The sequence below is a fragment of the Ursus arctos genome, unplaced genomic scaffold, assembly GCF_023065955.2.
Source record: "Ursus arctos isolate Adak ecotype North America unplaced genomic scaffold, UrsArc2.0 scaffold_6, whole genome shotgun sequence".
NCBI classification, from domain to species: Eukaryota; Metazoa; Chordata; class Mammalia; order Carnivora; family Ursidae; genus Ursus; species Ursus arctos.
Genome location: NW_026623078.1, coordinates 50,942,313 through 50,964,803, shown reverse-complemented (window position 1 = coordinate 50,964,803; position 22,491 = coordinate 50,942,313). Strand labels below are relative to the sequence as shown.

Genomic DNA, 22,491 nt, shown 5'->3' with positions numbered 1-22,491 from the left:
ACACCTGAAACTAATATTACACTGTATGTTAACTAACTGGAATTTAAATAAAAACTTTAAAAAAGGAAAATGCAAATAAAAGCCCAACCTACAGGAAAATATTAGCAAATAATATATCTGAAAAAGGACATGCATCTAAACATATAAGAACTCTACAACTCAAAAATAAGAAGATAACTAAAAACCGGACAAACAATTTAAATGCACATGTCACTAAGCAAATATACTAAGTACATGCAAAAACAGTATCATTAGTCATTACAGAAATGCAAACTGACTCCCCAGTAAAGTACCACATACTCTCTTAGAATGGCAAAAATACCAAGTGCTGGCAAAGATATACTGAAAGTAAAACCCTAACATGTTACAAGTGGAATGTAAAATGGTACAATCACTTCTGAAGTGTTTGGCCATTATCTGAAATGTTCAACAAAAACTTAACATAAAATCCAGTAATCCCACTCCAAAGACTCTATCCATAATAAATTATAACATTTGTCCACACAACATGTACTCAAATGTTCATAGCAGCATTAAGCGTAATAGTCAAAACCTGGTTAACAATGCAACTGAGGGGCGCCTGGGTGGCACAGCAGTTAAGCGTCTGCCTTCGGCTCAGGGCGTGATCCCAGCCTTCCGGGATCGAGCCCCACATCGGGCTCCTCCGCTATGAGCCTGCTTCTTCCTCTCCCACTCCCCCTGCTTGTGTTCCCTCTCTCGCTGGCTGTCTCTCTATGTCAAATTAATAAAATCTTTAAAAAAAAAACAACAATGCAACTGAATATCAACTGCTGAATTAATAAAGTGTGGTGTGACTACAGAATAAATGTTACTCAGCAATACAAACTACTGACACTTGCTACATCATGAATGAACTTAAAAATATTATACTAAGTGGAAAAAATCCAATGTAATACACTGATACATAAGTATATAAGGCACTAAGAAAGATGCAAAAGACCACATATTGCATGATTCCATTATATTAAATGTCCAGAAAAGGCAAATTTATAAAGAGAGAGATCAGTGGTGCTTAGGGCTGGAGCGTGTGGAACAGTAATTAATTGCAAAATGGACATAAAAGAATTGTGACATGATACAAAAGTTCTAAAACTGTGTTGTGGTGATGGTTGCTTATCTTTATAAACTTACTAAAAATCACTGAACTGCACTCATACAATGAGTAAATGTCGTGAATGTAAATTATAATTCAAAAAAGGTGTTTAAAGATGTAAGGACAGCAGTAGAGAAGAAAACAGCCCAGCCCAAAGTGTCAGTGGGTAAGCAGAGCTTCTGTTAAGTCCTCATTTACTTTCCACTCACTGTCTGGCATATTTTGGCCACTAAAGATCAGTTCTGATATTCTTCTGTTGACTATCAGAGATCACCGAACCCCCATTTCCTAAGATAAGCTGACTTTATTTCTTCCTTGCAACCTGAGAAACTATGATTTACAGAAAGGAGAAAGTCCGTAGTCACTAAACACTAAAAAAAGTTAAGACAGATATTTTAAAATCCTCTTACTTTTAGATGGAAATGGATTCAAAACATGTTAAGCCCATGTGAAATGTGCATAAGAAAAGAAAAAAAACAGTGCTGAAAATTTTGTCAGGAATTATCTTAATTGTACATTATGAATATAATCATTTTACATAATGAAAATTTTATGTGTGCATGTCTGTATGTATTTATCACACAAAACAGAAAGAATAAAACATTGGGAAGAAATACAAAACTAAACAGTAATTATCACCAAAGTAATTTTTCTTTTCATCTGTATATTCTTACTTTAAAAATTTCCTTTAATGAGGACATCATGCCAAGTGAGACAAGTCAGAGAGAGAAAGACAAATACTATGTATGACTTGCATATGCAATCTAAATAAGATGAACTCACAGAAACATAGAGTAGAATGGTGGTTACCAGGGGCTGGACGGTGGGGAAATGAATTAGGGAGATTCTGTTAAAGATGACAAACTTACAACTAGAAAATGAAGAAGTTCTGAAAGCCTAACACACAACTTTGTGATTATCGTCAATAATATTGTATATATACTTCAAAGCTGCTAAGAGACTAGGTATTAAATGTTTGCACCACAAAAGAGAAATGATAATTATGTGACCCTCAGAAGTGTTAGCTGACACCACGATGGTAATCATATTGCAATACATAAAGGTAGCCAATCAACATGTTATGCACCTTAAATCACACGAGGTTACATCTCACTTATACCCCAATTTTTAAAAAATCCCTTTAATAAGAATATGTTACCTTGTATCATAAAAAACACATTTTTATGATCTTAAGGCAATGTAAATTATATACTTTATTTTAAAAGAAAAATATGACACACTGGATCTGCCATATTGGTTTTGTTTTAAAATAAGTTTACCTCTGTGTGTGTGTGTGTGTGTGTGTGTGTCTGTGTGTCTGTGTGTGGTGGGGGGGCGGAGAGGGGGGTTGTTGGGAGATACAAAACTGATTGACAGGGGATAAATAAAGTAAGGTTCATTCTCAAGCCTTTAAAAGTCACAGAACCTGTAACTACACGATATATGATGTAGCAGGATGGATGTGAGCTATTGAGAAGATAATAATGTATATAACGATTAGATTAACTACATTTAGGCATTTCAACAGCTTAACTTCATTTGTAATACATATATGATGGCCTCTAAGAGATTTATTTAACAACAGCAACATCAAGAACAAATCTTGAGCCTTTTCTGAGCTTCTTCTTTTCCCCAAGGTATCTCAGTTACATATGGATTAAGAACTAAAGTCATAGACACTGAGTAAAACTGGAAAAAAGAAAACTATTATAATAGTACAGCACCATCTTTCAGAACAAGTGGAAATTATACTTATCAAAGTAAGATATTAAAAAATTCAAAATGGAACAATAAATATAAATCAGTAAGATGAAAAAAAATACATGGAAAAATAGCCTTTTTGTTTTTCATAGATGCTCAACAATTTTAACATCAGTTTCTACGAAAATTCACTAAATCCAACAATAGCAAAGTTTTAATTTATAAATGACCTCAATATTCCATTTCTGTCAAAATATTTTATTAAAGTTGCAGGCAACTCTTTCAAAGAAGAAAAAACAAACCTCTGCTAGGCACAGTGTGGAAACCCATCTGCTCAGAGGTGTGAGCTGGATGTAGCAAATTACATCTGCAAGCCTTGCTGCAAATGCCTGCTAATGAAACTCAAGATGTTGATTTTGACTCAAACACCCTATACAGATTGGATCTGACTAGAGTAGAGATCATCTCTCCCTTTCCATGGCAATTGAAATCATATGACAGTTCAACAAACGGCTCCTCATTTTGAACTTCAGAAGTCCAAATTCAGTACAGAATAATCTATGAGAACCCTTTTTGTTCATCCTATCGGTCATTTTGTAATTGGCTTTTTTTTTCCCGCTTTTTTCAAGTCATAATGATGAAGAATTCTTTTTCAGTTATTTATGAACTTGAAGACAAGTCAGAAGTTGACAACCTTTTCATTTCTAAAGTTTTCTTTGCTCCTTTTAGTAACCAAAAACTATTTACTCAACAGCATACTCTACAATCAGTGAGCCCTATTTTGTGCCATTCATTGTGTTAGGTGACAGGATTGACACCATGAACAACAGATACACTTCTTGCCCTTTTCACCCTAGTAGGGAAATCAGATGCTGAATAAAAATAACTAAAATTGGGATAGGAGCATTAAGAGTGATGAGTCAAAAGCAGTAAGAGCACAGAACAGAAGGACCTGGCAAGAGAAGTACAGGGAAGTCTGAAAAAATGAGAAGAAAGGCTAGAGAAGAGATGAAGAAGGAGGTAGTCACATATGTAGCATCTGCTAGTGCCCTGCAATAGGACAGAGATGTCCTTGCTCAAAGAACACAGAAAATGATACTAAAGCTGGGGTTGGGCGGTAGCTAGCGATGAGAGAGTGGCCCTACTTTTCTCTACAGAAGCACTGGATATGAATTTCCTTTCTAAATCATAGGGCAGCATGATCCACAACAGATAGATAGAGAGATAGATGTAGATATGAACACAAACACTGCAAGACATTAAAGTATTTCCATCAAAATAAGAGGTCTGAAGCACAAAACCTTGGTTACATAGGAAGCTATTCTTTGTTGCTCATTCCATCATAAATTTAAATAATTGGTTTCAATAAATTACAGTTTTAATAGAAATTTAGAACTCATAATGATAACCAAGCAATACCAAAGACAAAGAGCAAGAAAAAAATAATTTAACAGGTGTTGTGAGAACAAGAAAATAAAAAGAAAAAGTTTTAATCAAAAATATGGTATTCATAACCACCAAATGGTGAGATTCATCTCAAAATTTTAATTAAAACTCAAAGTTGCTTCTATAATAGAATATATAAAGAATAAGTCATTAAGTTCCATTTTTGTTTAAATTATCCTACCTTGACTTCTGTTCCTTGCAACCTAAGAATACCAAGGCATATACATCTAGATACCACCCTCTCTGTCTTCCTCAAATAACTTAAAAAAAAAAAAAAACCACTGTAGATTTGTTATATCAATTCTTCATGAGAGTGTTCAAGATGGTGACATAGGAAGACCCTGAACTCACCTCCTTCCATGGACACAGTAACTTAAAACTGTATATGGCATCGTTCTCCTCTAAAAAGGACCTGAGACCTAGAGAAGCAGCACCTCCCCACGAAAGACAAGAGAGAAACATGTAAGAGGGTGGAAGAGGCAGACATGGCCTTGCCCAAAAACCACCCCACATGAGGCACAACTGGGAGGGATCCTACAAATACAGAACACTCCCTGGAAAAGTTGAGGGACTGTGCCCCACATCAGTAATCCTGACCTTGGGGCACAGTAAAGACAAGGTCTAAAATGTCTAGTTTTTAGTATCAACAAAGATTAAGACCAGGTGAATCACAGTACTTTAGGAAACAAAGATCTGTTCTCAAGGGGCTTGCCCCCAAACCTATTTGCCCTGTGATCCATCACAAAAGCAAAAAATAAAAAGCACCTAGACCATATGAGAGGAACACCCATTTACTAGAGTTACAGTGGCTACCAAAGAGAGAGGAATCTGCAAGGAAAAATAATTAATTAATTAATTAATTAATTTTAAAGATTTACAAAAGGAATCTGCAAGGATTTTAACAGTGTGGATGGAAGTGCTGTCAACAGTCATTTCTGCAATCTCATCCCACCTTGTTGGTGAAGGAGCCAACAAGTACCATTTTAGGTAGACCCTTCTAGGCTGCTGGAACCACATGCGGGGCTCAATCCCTTGACCCTGAGATCTTGACCTGAGCTGAAATCAAGTATGAAACACCCAACGGACCAAGCCAAACAGGCACCCCTACTTTCTACCATCTTAATTAGAATGTGTCTTGGTATGAGTGGGCGTGGTCTGCCTACCACTCACCATGAACAGGCTGGGTAAGCCTCCTGCACTGCCCACTCCCATGTAGCACCCAACGTGTAAAAAAAAGCCAGATGAATGCCCCAAGCCACGCCCAATCCACCAAGAGAGCAAGCCACAACCAGGATAGGCAAGCAGCTGGAAGCCCACTCTCCCCATGCAGTAGTCAAGATACAATAGGCCAGGTGAGTACCCGGAGCCCTACCTTTCACACATAGCAGCTGCAGCCCTATGAAAGCCAGTGGATGAACAGCCCACAGGAGGGATGCCCACAGCGTCCCTAGATCTGGCAGCCACAGGAGACAGTGCTTCTGGGCCACACAAAACAGCTCCTACACAAAACTATTGCTTCAAGGCTGAGGGAGGTAGCCATTTCACCTAATAACATACAAACAGAGAAACAAGCAAAATGAGTAGCCAGAGGAATGTATTCCAAACCAAAAAAAAAAAAAGGCAAATCTGCAGAAAAAGATCTTAATGAAATGGAGAGATGCAACGCACCAGACAGTGTTCAAAGTAATGGTCATAGAGATGCTCACCTATCTAAGCAATGGAGGAAATCAACAGTAACGTCAACAAAGAGAGAGTAAGAAAACATGAAACATACGAAATCTGAACTTATAAGTACACTAGAGGAGTTCAACAGCAGACTGGATGAAACGGAAGCATGATCAGTGAGCTGGAAAACAAAGGAATGAAAGAAGTGAGGATACCTAAGGGACCTCTGGGACAACATCAAAAGGAATAACATTCTCATTATCCAGGTCCCAGAAGGAGAAGAGAGAGAAGTCGAGAAAAATTATTTGAAGAAATAATGGCTAAAAACATCCGTAATCTGGGGAAAGAAATAGACATCCAGATCAAGGAAGAGAGGCCCAAATAAGCCCAAAGAGAAACACTTCAAGACACATTCTAATTAAAATGGTAAAAGGTAGGGGCACCAGTGTGGCTCAGTAGGCTGGGCATTCGATGCTTGATTTCAGGTCAAGATCTCAGGGCCAAGGGATCAAGTACCACATCTGGCTCTGCTCTCAGCAGGGAAGCTACTGGATTCTCTCTCTCTCTCTCACCCTGCTCATACTCTCTCTCTCAAATAAACAAATCTTTTAAAAATAAGTAATAAAATAAAATGGTAAAAGGTAAACAGAAAATCTTAAAAGTAGCAAGAGAAAAAAAAAAACATATTGCATACAGGGAAAACCCCATAAAGCAATTAGCAGATATTTTGGCAGAAACTTTACAAGCCATAAAAGAGTGGCATGACATATTCAAAGCACTAAAAGGAAAAAATGGCCAACCAAGAATTCTCCACCCAGACGTTATCATTCAGAGAGATTAAGAATTTTCCAGAAAAGCAAAAGCTAAAGGAGTTCATCACTACTTAAATAGCCTTATAAGAAATGTGGTCCATATATACAATGGAATATTATTCAGCCATCAAAAAGAATGATTTCACAACATTTGCAGCAACATGGACGGGACTGGAGGAGATTATGCTAAGTGAAATTAAGTCAAGCAGAGAAAGACAATTATCATATGGTTTCACTCATTTATGGAACATAAGAAATAGGAAGATCGGTAGGAGAAGGAAGGGAAGAATGAAGGGGGGGTTAACAGAAGGGAGAATGAACCATGAGAGACTATGGACTCTGGGAAACAAACTGAGGGCTTCGGAGGGGAGGGGGGTGGGGGATTGGGATAGGCCAGTGATGGGTAATAAGGAGGGCACATATTGCATGGTGCACTGGGTGTTATATGCAAATAATGAATCACGGAACATTACATCGAAAACTAAGGATATACTGTATGGTGACTAACATAATAAAAAATTATTATAAATAAAATAAAATAAAATAAATGTTAAAAAGACTAAACTAAAGGGGGCGCCTGGGTGGCACAGCGGTTAAGCGTCTGCCTCCGGCTCAGGGCGTGATCCCAGCGTTATGGGATCGAGCCCCACATCAGGCTCTTCTGCTATGAGCCTGCTTCTTTCTCTCCCACTCCCTCTGCTTGTGTTCCCTCTCTCACTGGCTGTCTCTATCTCTGTCAAATAAATAAATAAAATTAAAAAAAAAAAAGACTAAACTAAAAATAAAATTTACTATTTAATAAGAAGAAAACATACAAAAGTAAAAATATTGCTGGAAAAGGTAAATAAATAATAAAAGTAGTAGACATACCACTATAAACCAAGTAGGAAGAGTAAAAGACAAAAGAAGTAAAATTAAGTAAAAATATAATAATTAAGTTCAGGGATACATCAAATAAAAAGATGTAAAATATATCATCAAAAATATGAAACATAAGGTGGGGGAAAGTAAAAATATAAGTCTCTGGAATGTGTTGAAAATTAAGTTACTATCAACTTTAAAAAGACGGTTATATACATAAAAAGATATATGTAAACCTCATGGTAACCACAAAGAAAAAATTTACAGTAAATGCACAAAAGAAAAAAAGAAGTAAATCTAAATATAACACTAAAGAAAACAACCAAAGCATCAGAGAGAAAAAGAGGAAGAAAGGCAATGGAAAGGAACTACAAAAACAGCCAGGAAACAATAAACAAAATGGCAGTAAGTTATACCTAGAATAGTTATTTTAAATGTAAATGAAGTACACTCTCCAATCAAAAGACACAGAATGGCTGAATGAATTAAAAACAAAACCCATATATAAGCTGCCTACAACAGACTCACTTCAAATCTAATGACACACAATGACTCAAAGTAAGGATGGAAAAGGATATTCCATGCAAATCGTAATGAAAAGAAAGCTGGGTTAGCAATACTTATGTCAGACAAAATAGACTTTAAAACAAAGGACAGCATTACATAATAATGAAAGAGTCAATCCAACAAGAGGACATAACATTTATCAATATTTACGCACCCAATATAGAAACAACTAAATACACAAAGCAAATACTAACAGAAGACAGAAATAGAGAGCAGTATAACAATAGTCTGAGATTAATACTCCACTTATATCAATGAAGACATAACCCAGACATAAAATCAACAAGGCAACATTGACCTTAAAGGATCAGATGGACTAAAGAGATATATACAAAACATTCTATCCTAAAGCAGAAGCAGTACTTTTTTTTCAAGTGCACACAGAACATTCTGCAGGACAGACTGAATGTTAGGCTACAAAGCAAGCCTCAATTAATTCAAGAAGACTGAAATCACATCAAGTATCTTTTCCAACCACAAAGGTATGAAACTAGAAATCAATTATAAGAAAAAATACGGATAAACACATGGAGACTAAACACATGGAGACTAAACAACATGCTATTAGACAACCAATGATTCAATGAAGAAATCAAAGAGGACAGCAAAAAATATCTTAAGAAAAAATGAAAACAGTAACACAAATTTCCAGAATCTTTGGGATGCAACAATTCTGCTTCTGTATTTATCTGAAGGAAGTAAAAATGCTAATTCTAAAAGATCTATGTACCTCTTTGTTATTCACAGCATTATTTACAATAGCCAAGGTATATAAGCAACTTAAGTGTTCATCGATAAATGAATGGATAAAGAAAATGTGGTATACATATGCAACGGAATATTACTCAGCCATTAAAAAGGATTATTTTGCCATTTGCAACATCATGGTTGGACCTAGAGAATATTATGCTAAATGAAATAAGTCAGACCAAGAAAGACAAATATCATATGATTTCACTTATATATGGAATCTGAAACAGAAAAAAAAAATGAACAAACAAAACAGAAGACTTGACACAGAAAACAAACTAGTGATTACCAAAAGGACAGGGATAGGAAGAGGGGTGAAATAGGTAAAAGGGATTAAAAGGTACAAACTTCCAGTTATAAAATAAAGTCATAGGGATATAATGTACAGCATCATCAATAATATTGTAATAACTTTGTACAGAGACAGATGGTAGCTAGACCTATCATAGTGATCTCTTTTAATTATAAAAATATCAAATCACTATCATACATCTGAAACTAATAAAATATTGTATGTCAAGTACATTTCAATAAAAAATTCTTCATTTTCTGTTTAGTCCTTAAGCCACCATAATCTGAACTGCATTAATACCAGTCCTCTGAAAATACTGTGATAAGAGAAATCAATCACGTAAAATTGTCAAATTCCTTTCGAATCTTTTAGTCCTTATTGAGCACTCCTGCCATATTTAAAATGATCTAATCATTTCTCTTCCATGATAGTACTGCATCCTGGTTTTTCCTCTACTTACCTTACCTTTTAAGATTCTCTCCCTCCCTCTCCCTTTGCCCTCCACCCCATCCCTCTAAAAAAAGAAGAAAAAATTAAGGGACAAACTATTTGAATCTTGCAAAAATTATTTCAGAGTTAAAACAAAAAAGGTGGGGAAGCACTACCTGGCTCATTTTATGAGGCTAGCAGATCCTTGATAGGACACACAATAGCTGTTACGATAATAAAGAACTCCTAATAACCAAAAGCAAATACCAAAGAATGGATATATCCAATATGCTAGAGAAAGAATCCTTGCATCAGGACAAACATCACACAAGAAGACCTCTAAAGAAGTTCCTTCTAATGGTTAGAATTCTATGATTTTATGATAATGCTATCCATATTATTAAGTACTGGCATTCACTTCTGGAAGTGAAATCATTCCTACTTCTGATAAACCTAAGAAAACTACTTTTCAATGGAAATTCCAATACAGGGTAAGGGAGAGAGAAATCAACATCGAGTCAAAGTCAAAAACTGTGCAGACTGAATCTCCTTTTCAATAATAGTATGTGTAGAATCTGAATGATGTCAGCATTCATATACTTACATCCTAATAATATGAACAAGGTGCGGAACTGTTTAGCACTGTAAAAAATGTGAACGCTGTTATTAAAATACAGATTCACATTATTTACTTTGACTCAAAACTTTTCCAGGTTCACATATTGTTTGAGATGAATACATCAAAGTTCAAAAGGGTATGAATTTGCAACCAAAAAACTGCAGTATCAGAAATAAAGTATTTCTAAAAAGTCATGTTTCAAATCATTGCACAATTACCTACTTTAACAAATGAGAAATCTAGAAATACATTATGCTTGATGTAAATAGTACATTCATTTTATTATATATATCTTTTAATAAATCAAGGAGCTTAAATTAAGATCTACTTATCATTCTTAGTTCAGCCTAATGCAAACATCCAAAACCAACTGTCTCCTCAATGTGTCTGCGCTTCGCCATTTTCGGGATGATTCTGTATGGCACAGGATCTTTTGGAGTCTCCATTTATACACACATGAATATGATTAAAAGGTGTGGATGTCAATAAATGGCATCCCTTAGTTCATATACTTTGTACACCTTTCTTTTTAGATCCACTTTGTAGATCACTTAGTCCATTTTCACGTGGATCTTTCGCTGAGAAGACTGATTTACATAAGCACTGGCATATTAAAAAAACAAAGCTAGAAATATTATTATAAAGCATAACAACCATAGGAAGAATTTTTTTTAAATGTACCTTCTTCAAGGATTGGTCGTGGAATGACAAATGGAATCTCCTGCAGAGGTTCCGTATACTTGTGGCCAGCACTAATAATCTTTATTTGAGGCAAACAAAGGACAAGCATTCCTGGCATGCTGGTTTGTCCATGGTACCAACTTCTTACTGTTCCAGGAATGTCACCAGATACAATTGTACTTGGGGAAGGCAGGCTATCATTTGGAACAAACACACAACAAGACTGTACTTCAAGCTAGAAAAAAAAAAAAGCAAAATTAAAATATTGGTAATGGACTAAATAAGGGAGTAAACATACTCTTAAATACCTAATATCTTTACGAATAAACAGGCAAGCTAAAAAAAGAAATGGGCCATACTTATGTCTTTGTTACGTTTACTAAAGAACACAATAAACAAAAAGATGTCATTGCTTGCTATAAATTTGATCAAAAAGGCACAGTGACATGAGATGAAAACATATCTGCCTTTCCACAGTTCCTTCCAAGAAACATGACTGAATTAGAAAATGTGTTGGCAAAAAAAGGTGAGAAAATCCTCCTTCTATTGCAGTTCATTAGATTTTGTTAACACCAGCTAAGGCCTTAGAACCTACTAGCATTATACTGTACTCACTTAAAACACATACACATATGTACATACATACCTACATACATACACACCTATACAGACACACACACACACATACACAGCTATTTCTATGTGGATCTGACCTTTTTATTTTACTTTACACACTAAAATATAAGGAAAAAATGTTTAAAATGTTGAGATTCTATCTCTAGACAAACATTAAAATGTATCACATACTTTTTTTATATACATGTATACCAAGATTCAAGTGTGTATGACATTTTATATATAAAGATACACGGTAATGAAGAAAATTGAGAGGACTTAAAAATCAGAGCATTATTCCTTGCTTTTCTCACACCTCAAATTATTTTTAAATTTTGATTTCAAGTGCAATTTTTATGGTTTCTTATCCCCAGTGTGGTGACTTAGGTTGCCAGGCCCTTAGAGAGTTAACATAGGACTAAGCAAGCCCAAATCAAAAATTAAATTCATCGTGAGTTCTTAGTTCAAAAGCAATGTAGGTTCAAGCTACTAGTCTTGGTTAGTTCTTACAAAGTAATATTTTGTAACCTGGTTCACAAATTGTCCAAACAGCCTAGTATGCTTAAATTATTCTTAAGAAAATATAAAATATCATCTGTTAATTTTCTATAAAATACTTGGCATACAAAGATATTATCTGAAGGTGTAACAAAATCTAAAATTTGTTTGATAAATGCCCGGATAGTCTAGCAAATGACGAGACTGTATTTTGTAAAAGATAACTAAGAATACAGTATTATACCTTCCCTTGGGGTTAATACAGTCCTTAGTGAGAACATGATATGTAACAGGTCTGGAATTCCTTGATACGATAAATAATTTGCCAGCCTTATAAATAAGCTAACTTACTCATCTTTGCTTCAACATTTCTGTGCATGGAACACACTGATGAATACAGTGAAGAAAAATATAAGTAAAACTTTGTAAAAATAAATACTGGTTCATGAAGTATGACCTCATTTCTTAGTTCTAGAATTTTATCTTGCAACTTAATTTAAATGTGTATATGTTAAGTAGTTCATTAAGATTACATTTTTTATTCTGAAACAGAAGTATGCATTGTCTCAGATGCATTACATTTATCTTTTTAAATATTTAACATAATTACTGATGTTCCAGTTCACAAGGTAATATGGTGTAGTGAGAACATATTCTCCCATATTAATTATGGTTATAGTGTCAAACTAAAAAGAGTCCGTATTTAACACTTCATGTAGGTATTGAAGCTATGTTAAGAAATGTTTTCAACAATATGAGGTAATTAGCATAATATGCCACACTATACAAATATATACATGCATATCATCTGAAATAAATTTAAGTTGTGCCAAGATTTCCAAAACCACAATACATTCCAAAATTCCACTAATTCAAAAATAAATTATTTCATCAAATTTAGCTTGAGATATACAACTTTGAAAAATAAACTTTCTAAAATATGATGTGTTACGGAGATTCCTTTAATGATAAGAACCAAAACATACATATAATCCAAATTGCTCAAACTTATTATAATGTTACATCTATTATATATACTATAGCTATCACATAAATCTTTTTACACTTTTTAAAATAACTGTAAAACTGTATGTCTAAAATTGTGGTTTTAATGTAAAATGTTGAGTGATTTATATAAGTGAATATAAATCTGCAGCAGTAAATTTTGCATTAATGTAAGGATCTGACAATCCAAGGGAAAGAAAATGAAGTAATCTGCCAGTAAGAAGTCCTGAAACCGGGGGTCAGATCATGTTCATGGAAACCATCTGGTTGGGACCCTCTGAGCCACACCAAACACAAATGATCTTTTAAAAAAATATCCTATTCATTAATGCATCACAGCTGCACTGAGTGTTACTTCATTTTTCCATGGCAACATCCTTTCTGTTTCAAGGATCTTATTTCAGTTTTGGTAGCAACGTGTTCTTTCGCCAATATTGAACACATTCATGTGTTAAAGTGAAGGGATTATTACAAATTCTTGAAGGAGAACCACCTCTATTTTGATTCCTATTAGGTCAAGGGCTACATATCTAAGTATAATACACGGAGAATAAACCAATGAAGTAGAAATTATTTGGTATTCTTATTTTAATAAATGAAATGATTGTCATGCATTTTTTGAAGTTCCAAGTTTATGTACCATTTGAAAAGATGTATGCCTTTGTGTACCCCAACCCATCTTCCATATGTAAGGTTCGGTAAACTTAGATTCCTCTAATTTGTGTGCTATACAACTATGATCACAAGGTAGTTAAAAAGAAGAGACTAAGATAGGTTTCACTTATACATTAATCTGAACAGTTTAATTAGCCCATTGTCTATTGTATAGAATACTTTATATATAAATGCTTTAAAATGTTATACCATATTTTCTGTACTTTTAAATAACATTCCTATTTCCTATTCCCAAATAACATGTTTTCCTTCCTTTAAAACTGAAACTTTAGTGATGATTCTATTTTGTAAACTTTCTAAAGAATGAAATGTTCTCTGCATGAATTTTATTTTTCAGAAGAAAGGGATTAAGGGGGGTAATCAGAAGGGGGAATGAAGCATGAGAGACTATGGACTATGAGAAACAAACTGAGGGCTTCAGAGGGGAGGGGGATGGGGGAATGGGATAGACTGGTGATGGATAGTAAGGAGGGCACGTATTGCATGGTGCACTGGGTGTTATACGCAACTAATGAGTCATCAAACTTTACATCAGAAACCAGGGATGTACTGTATGTTGACTAACATAATATAATAAAAAAAATTAAAATAAAAAAAAGAAAACAGTTTCAAATAAAAACAAATATGAAGGAACATTTCAGGTTATATTTTCATTCACTTTTTCATTTATTCATGCATTAATACCTCACATGAACTAAAAGTCAGGAATACAGAGACAAAAGACATAATCCCAGCACTTAAAAAACTTGAAACAAGAGGGTTTTAAAATTCTAATAGCCTTACAGAGTTTTCACTAGAACATATAAGGTCTGTAATGTCAGATACTTTGCCTATTTTGTTTATAATCTCAGCACATAGTACAGTATCTAGCATGTACTAGGTACTGAGTAATTATTAAATAGCTAAACACAATTATTTTTATTAGCATCAGATATGGATATTAATTAAAATAATTGTTTAGTGCATGTTGTTCATCATTTCATTCTACATAGACAACCTAGTTGAGTAATTAATAAAACTGACATGTTGGCTAGATGGGTTCAACTCCAGCTGTGGAACCTTTGACATGTTGTTTAATCTCTCCATGACTTCAGTTTCCTCATCTGTAACGGGGGGGGGGGGGGGGGATCAGGTCTGACATAAAGATGCAATGTATTAACTCTCACCTGAAGGTTTTCTAAATAAAATAAAGTCAATGAACATACATTGATTATCTCATATATGTCAGATCCATATATTAGCTCTCATGGATTCATAAGAGATGTTCACAGTCTATCTAAAAAGACTTATGCTTATGATGCAACTATTTATGTACACAGAGGCCACCAAAATATGCAGTATTCCATTTGCACTATAACAAATATATTAACTATTGCCCAAATCAGTTTTCCTATTCTATAAATTCTTAATACACTATGAAAATATTTGAGGTGTCATCATATATAGTAGAAATCTAAATATACCCAGTTTAGGGCATTAAGTTAAAAACCTCAAAAGTGAACCTTAGTTGTCTTCTTTTCCAGATTGTTACAAATCCACATTTTCCCATAAATATCCGCCAAGAGAAAACATGAAAAATGCCTACATTTGAATTCCAGACTTCCTCCTTCTAACAAACTACCATGCAATTGTGGTCACTTTCTCAATGCCTAAAAATAAAAATATGAACCTTGCAAAATTTTATGCATTAATGTAAATAATTACTTTTACAATTAAGATGGCTGGTAGTTGATCTGTCTAGCCTCAAATGTTTACCCTTATTTAATCATGGAGATAGGCCAGAAATTTCACTGGATATGAAGACAGCAAGTGTATCATGCAATATGATTACCGCATTACTGATCATATTCTATATGTAACTTCTTGGCAGAGAGAATTCAATCGGTCTAGCCTAACTAGCTTATGGGACCTGACACACTTTGACACATCAAAATCAAGGAATGTGGGAAGTAGTTCTCTAAAGGAATAACAGATCATTATTAGCAAAAGAAGGAGACCAAGAGGCTTGGTATGGGGAAAAAAAAAGAGTCCACTCTATTATACAGTACACTCAGAAAGCTTCAGAAAGGACAAAAATCATGTAGAAAATGCCATATAACAGAAACTTGATCTTCAATGTAAAAAAAAAAAACAGCTGGGCAAAAACTAGGAAATGTTCTCCTTTATTAGTGAATTATAGCCCAGAATATTTCTATTTTGTCAACTGCATGCTGTTGCCAATCATGTGCTTCTGGAATAAAATGTAGCTTTTTGAAGTATAATAGATAAGATCTTTGCTGATCAGCCGATAGAGAAAAATTGCAAAGAACTGAGTTTATGCTAATCTTTTGAGAAAAAGGCCCCCAAACCAAGTTCACATTTTAAAAAACTATTCAAGACTACATAAAGTACTATAACATAATCCATTAAGATAAAATGTGGAAGTTACTTTTCCCACTGAAAAACAAATAGGTTACAGTGAATACTGTTAATGTCTAAATGCAAGATATGTCTATCATAAGTAAAAGAGAACATGGGCTTAGCAAATATCAACTTTGGCTGCAAAATCAATTTTCCAGAGATTCTGATTCCAAACACATTCACTTGCTCAAACTTCCACTAAAAGAATAATCCTTTGATGGCTTCAAGTATGATGTTCTGTTTTATCTGATGACAATTTCAGTGTTTTCTGTTTTATATTTTAGTTCATAAAACATCTTGGAAAATGGACACCACTATTTTAAAAACTCAGAATTTTAAGGCCTAGATTTTAATCATTTAATCAGAATCAAGTTTTATCTTTAAACCTTTCCAGAACACATTAACATGTGGAAATGTCTAAATATACCACATGTATAATACAGGGCAGGGACTAGGAATGAGGCAGGCAAGTGCCTAGGTCATATACAAAATAAACTACACAAAGATATAATCATTAGTACTCCTGTATATGTTAATTTATACTCAATAAGTTTAGTCAAGTAAGGAACATCTGTCTTAACTGCACCCATAAAAATAGTTAACACAGCAAATTTTATGTTAAGCATATCTTACCACAATTAAAAATTTTTTAAAGAAGAAAAAAATGAGTAACATCAGTATCTCTACTTATAACTAATCCATAATAATGTATAAGATTAAGTTTATTGCTAGTGACAAAGCTAATGAAGGCACTGTATCATTATAAAACAAGCAAAAGAACCAAAAGAATCCCACAAGAATGTTAGAATTATAAATAACCTTAAACATTATGTAACCATTTCATACTGCAGATAAGCAAAGTCCATAGTTAAGATCCAGAATTTGATATTGCTAAGTACAGTTCCTTGAAATTCTACACACCCTTGGCTTCCATGAACTGTCTGACTTTTCCTTCTACATTTCTGATCTCTCTCTCCTACAGTCTGCTTCAAGGACACTCTCTTTTACTGTCTACTTTAGACATGGTATTCCCTTGGCCCATTGCTCTTTCAACTTTACATATTTTTTGGATGACCAATTCTCCTGGTTCTAATCATCTGTAGATGATTCCCAAAATTATATCTCTGCTGTGAATCTCTCCCTTAACCTCCAAATATGAATATCCTGCGGTCTAATAGAAGCCTGGATATCTCACAGGCATTTCAAATGCATGCATAAATTAAACTCCCTATTTGCCCCTAACTCTGAAAAGCTGCTTCTTTTACCATTTCATGGCATCACTATCCACCCAAAGGCCAAAACTGGCACCTGAAACCCCACTTGGACAGCCTCCTTCCTCTTATTCCCCAAAGCCAAGAGTCACTAGGCCATTCTGACCTTATCTTAAATATCTCAGGGACCACTGTCCAACTTGGCCTATTGTCCAGTGTTTTCTGATTTGTATATTGAACACTTAAAATCCTTTAAATAATGCTTAAAGAAACAGTCGGATGAATTTTTTAAAGAAACATCTCAAAATGTGTGTATTTTTATAACTTTATCAAGAACACATAATAGGTATTTCATATCATTCTGTTAACACGTAAAGTGCGCCAAGAGTTTCTAAGTTACAGAAATGAGATAGTATACACAAGTGTTAAGAGTGAGGTTATTTTTTTATCAATATTGTTACCAGTGAGATTATTTTTTACCAATATTTAAGTTGCTGAAAATTATAAAGGATTATAGAAATTAAAACCATGGTTATTACTAACTTTTATGTTACCTGTAGTGTGAGACTCTTTACTGCATTCCACACTACTCCAATAAATTCTTTCATTCTTTCTTCAGGACTTCTACAGCCTTCAGAGAGATTCATCATGGCTTTCACGGGAACTGACAATGGTCGGGATTCTAAGTATAAGAACAGTTAGTTAACACATATGTACTTTACTGTTTCACAAAAATATACAGAAAATATTTCCATAATTATTTCTTTCCTTGTTTAATACGTCCAAATGAGATTATAAAATATTGTATTAGACCATTTTATATTATAGAATTACTGATTTTTGCACTATTCAAAAATAAGTGAAACTAATCTGTTAAAAGTCAGGACCATGTTGGTTACTCTTGTCAGGAATTGGTGACTGGGAGGTGACACTGTGGAACAATGTTATAATCTAATAGTCTATTTACTTAATACATGGATATATCCACTTCACAAAAATTCATTAAGTTGTAACCTAACAATTTACCCATTTCTCAGTATTAATACTGCAATAAAAGCTTTACTTGAAAAGAAAAGGAAGTTCAACAATAAAACATCTGATTCATCCAAAACTGATAAGAAAGAAGTCTTCCTATATATGAATTCTCCTGATAACAAAAGCTTATCCATATTCTTTCAACTTTAGAAACTGATTTTGAAAGTAACCAAAAGAAGTATGGGATTACATAAAAGGCAGATTTGTAGATTAACAAAATGTGATATTCCACTCCGTACAGCATGTTATTTTTAATGTGAAATTTCAGAAATTACTTTTAATTTAATAATTTGTAACAATATGTATTATTTCCAAACAGATCGATATATATTTCATATACTATATGTTAATGCAAACATATAATTTGTATGTACCATTTTAAGTACTTTTTAAGTAGCACAAAATAAATAAATCAGAACTTGCTCTTTAAGAATTTGAATAAATTAAGTTTGATGGTCCTATAATTCTCTCCAAAATAAATGCTACTATATCACCACTATGTGAACTATAGTTGCTGTATCTCAACTCATTCTTTCCCTATCTTCCCAACTTGGTTTATTTGCATTTATATTAGATTAATCATACCTTAAAGGCATGGAGCATAATCTTTTTTCCTCATAAACTCAAGTCTACCACATTATACATGTTAGAAATTCAAAGAATGTTTATTTTAAAAAAAGAGTTTGGGAGGGATCCATGGAGATATTTGGGAGCAGCGTATTCCAGGGAGATAAAACAGTATTGCAAAAGTCCTCAGATGTGTACTTAGGATTTTCTTTTTTTTTTTAAGATTTTATTTTTTTATTTGATAGAGAGCAGGGGGAGGGGGAGGGGCAGAGGAAGAAACAGACTCCCCACTGAGTGTGGAGCCCGACATGGGGCTTGACCCCAAGATCCTGAGATCCTGACCTGAGCTAGAGGCAGACACTTAACCAACTGAGCTACCCAGGTGTCCCGCTGTCTAGTTAGGATTTTTAAGAAACAGTATAGAAGCAATATTGGCCACAGCAAAGTAAAGAGTGACAGAAGTAGGAAAAGAAGTCAGAGCTATAAATGAGGACCAATCATACAGAGCTTATACAGGCCACGGAAAGAAGACTTTCGCTTTGAAGAAGCTAGGATATAATAATGGATTCTAAATATAGTCATAAAATTATTGGACATATTTTAAAAGAATTTCTCTGGCTACTCTGCAGGAAAACAGGCTACAAGTATTAAAACAGGAAGACAATATGTGAGAGATGGTGGCTACAGAGAAGGCAGTAAGTAGTGATGAAATTCTGTATCCCTGTAAAAGCTACAGCCAATGGGACTTACTGATGCACTACAAATACATTAAGAGAGAATGGTGAAGAAAGGATGACTCCAAGGTTTTAGGTCACAGCAGATGAAAGAATGGAGCTGTAGGAGAAAGAGAATTGAGAGGGGAAAAACCCTTAGTTTTTTACACCTACCAAGCTGAAATTCCCATTAGTTCAAAAGAAGGTATTAAGTGGAAAACATATCAACAACTATAAAAAATGGAAAAAAATATGAACAGACAATACACAGAAAAACATAATTTGGCCAATAAACTAAGAGTGCTCAAACTTGCCAACAAACAAAAGTTAAGACAAAATTCAGGTATTCTCTTCAATGACCACACTGGCAAACATTTTAAAGTATCAGTTTGTATGTTTACAAAATCTGTTGTTGAAGCCTCTTGTGAGAATTTTTCATGTACTGGAAATATAAATATGATCTATAGAGTAGAACTGCAAGAGATGACAATTTGTAGCTATCAAAATTTAAGCATACACTATTCTTCTTCAAAATAATCCCATTTCTAAAAATCTATGGTATAGAAGTACTATAACAATGTAAGATGCATCCATACAAACATAAAGAACGGTCAGTATCAGCACTATTATTTGAAATAGTTAAAAAAAAAAAAAGAGAGAGAGAGAATGGGGGGTAAGAAGGGAGAGGAAATGGAGAAGGAAAATGCTAAGCAACTTATCTGACCATCAAAAAAAAAAAAAGAAGGTTAAATTAACTTTGGGAGCCTGCTTCTTCCTCTCCCACTCCCCCTGCTTGTGTTCCCTCTCTCACTGGCTGTTTCTATCTCTGTCAAATAAATAAATAAAATCTTAAAAAAAAAAAAAAAAACTTCGGAATACCCACAATGAAGATTATAATTCATTCATTTTTTAAAAGATTTTATTTATTTGACAGAGAGAGAGAGAGCATAAGCAGGGGGAGTGGCAGGCAAAGGGAGAGGGAGAAGCAGACTCCCTGCTGAGCAGGGAGCCCCCATGCAAGACTCCATCCCAGACCCTGGGATCATGACCTGAGCCGAAGGCAGACACTTCATCACTTGAGCCACCCAGGTGCCCCTAATTCATTCATTTAAAATGAGAAACAATTACAGGTATGACAGAAAGCATATTTTTTTATGGGTATTTTTATTTATTATGATATGTTAGTGACCATAGAGTACATCATTAGTTTTTGATGTAGGGCTCAATGAATCATTGTTTGCATATGACACCCAGTGCTCCATGCAATACGTGCCCTCCTTAATACCCATCACTGGGCTAGCCCATCCCCTAACTCCCCTCCCATCTAAAACCCTCAGATTGTTTCCTGGAGTCTATAGTCTCTCATGGTTCATTTCCCCCTCTGTTTACCCCCCCCTTCATTTTTCCCTTTCTTCTCCTACCAATCTCCCTGCTATTCCTTATGTTCCACAAATGAGAAAGCATATTTTTAATACCTTGTGAAATGAGAAAAATACGTATGTGTAGTACAGTCCAAATATGTTTTTAAAACAATGTGTGAGTTTGGGCGTGATTTGTCTACCCCATATAACTTCAGAAAAAGTTATAGAAGAGTAAAAAACAAACCCACAGCAGATGTTACCTCTAAGGAGAGTAAAACAGAATTGATGAGGGGTAAGAGGAAAGGGGGTATCTATAACACTTTATTCCATTTATTTCAGAATTAATTGTTTTACAACAATGAATTACCTACTACAATTTTCTTAATAAAAAACACATTCATTTGCTTTCTACTCATGTAGACTTCATTACGTTCTTTTTGTACATTAGTAGTTATGAGAACAAAATGGTTACCTAAACTTATGGTAGAATTCTGCCAAATTAAATAACTATCTTAAATATAGACCAACCACACAAAACCTGCACACAGAAATTTATAGGACCTTTATTCACAATTGGTAAAATTTAGAAGCAACTAAGATGTCCTTCAGTAGGTGAATCAATGAATTCTGGTACATACAAAAAATGGAATATTATCTATCACTTAAAAGAAATGAGTTATGGAAGCCATAAAAACACATGGAAGAAATTTAAATGCATCTTGCTATGTGAAAGAAGCTAGTCTGAAAAGGCTACATACTAATTCAAACTATATGACAATCTGTAAAAGGCAAAACTATGGAAACAATAAAAAGATCAGTAGTTACTAAGAGTTAAGGAGGAGAGAGTGAGGAACAGGCAGAGCACAGAAGATTGTAGCGTAGTAAAACTACTCTGTATGGTACTACAATGGTGGATACAGGTCAATATAAACTTGTCCAACCCACAGAATGTATACCACCATCGAGTGAGCTGTAATGTAAACTATGGACTTTGGGTGATAATGATGTAACTTCATCAATGATAACAATGTAACACTTTGGTAGAGAGTGTTGATAATGGGGGAGTCTAAGCATGTGTGGGGGCAAGGGATACAATGGAAATCTCTGTACCTTCTCAATTTCACTGAGCACCTAAAACTGCTTTAAAAAAATAAACTCTAGGGGCGCCTTGGTTAGGCATCCTACTTTTGGTTTCAGCTCAGGTCATGATCTCATGGTAGCGAGATTGAGCCCCATGCTCGGCTCTGTGCTGTGCATGGAACCTGTTTGAGATTCACTCTCTCCTCTCCCTCTGCCCCTCCCAGTTCCTGCTCTCTCTTTTAAAAAAATAAATAAAAATAAATTCTATAAAAATACATTTTTAGGTACCATCAAAATTTTAAAACTCTTTGAACAATGAATACCAAAGTTTTCCAAAAAAATTTCTATGGTCAAATTCTGAAAATCTAATACAGAATATTAACTTCTTATAAAT

At 34.4% G+C, this 22,491-nt stretch overlaps 1 protein-coding gene across 19 annotated transcripts in view; it reads right to left on the bottom strand.

Annotated features, from left to right (window-relative positions):
* Positions 1–22,491, bottom strand: part of VPS13B (vacuolar protein sorting 13 homolog B) — a 765,680-nt gene that overhangs the window by 370,753 nt on the left and 372,436 nt on the right. For all 19 annotated transcript variants that reach the window (XM_044382679.3, XM_048212588.2, XM_048212589.2 and 16 more), the window contains 2 exons: positions 17,896–18,023; positions 10,938–11,172 (listed from right to left, as the gene is read on the bottom strand). In XM_044382679.3, the coding sequence (XP_044238614.2) occupies positions 10,938–11,172; positions 17,896–18,023 (363 nt within the window). The remainder of the gene's footprint in view (positions 1–10,937; positions 11,173–17,895; positions 18,024–22,491) is intronic.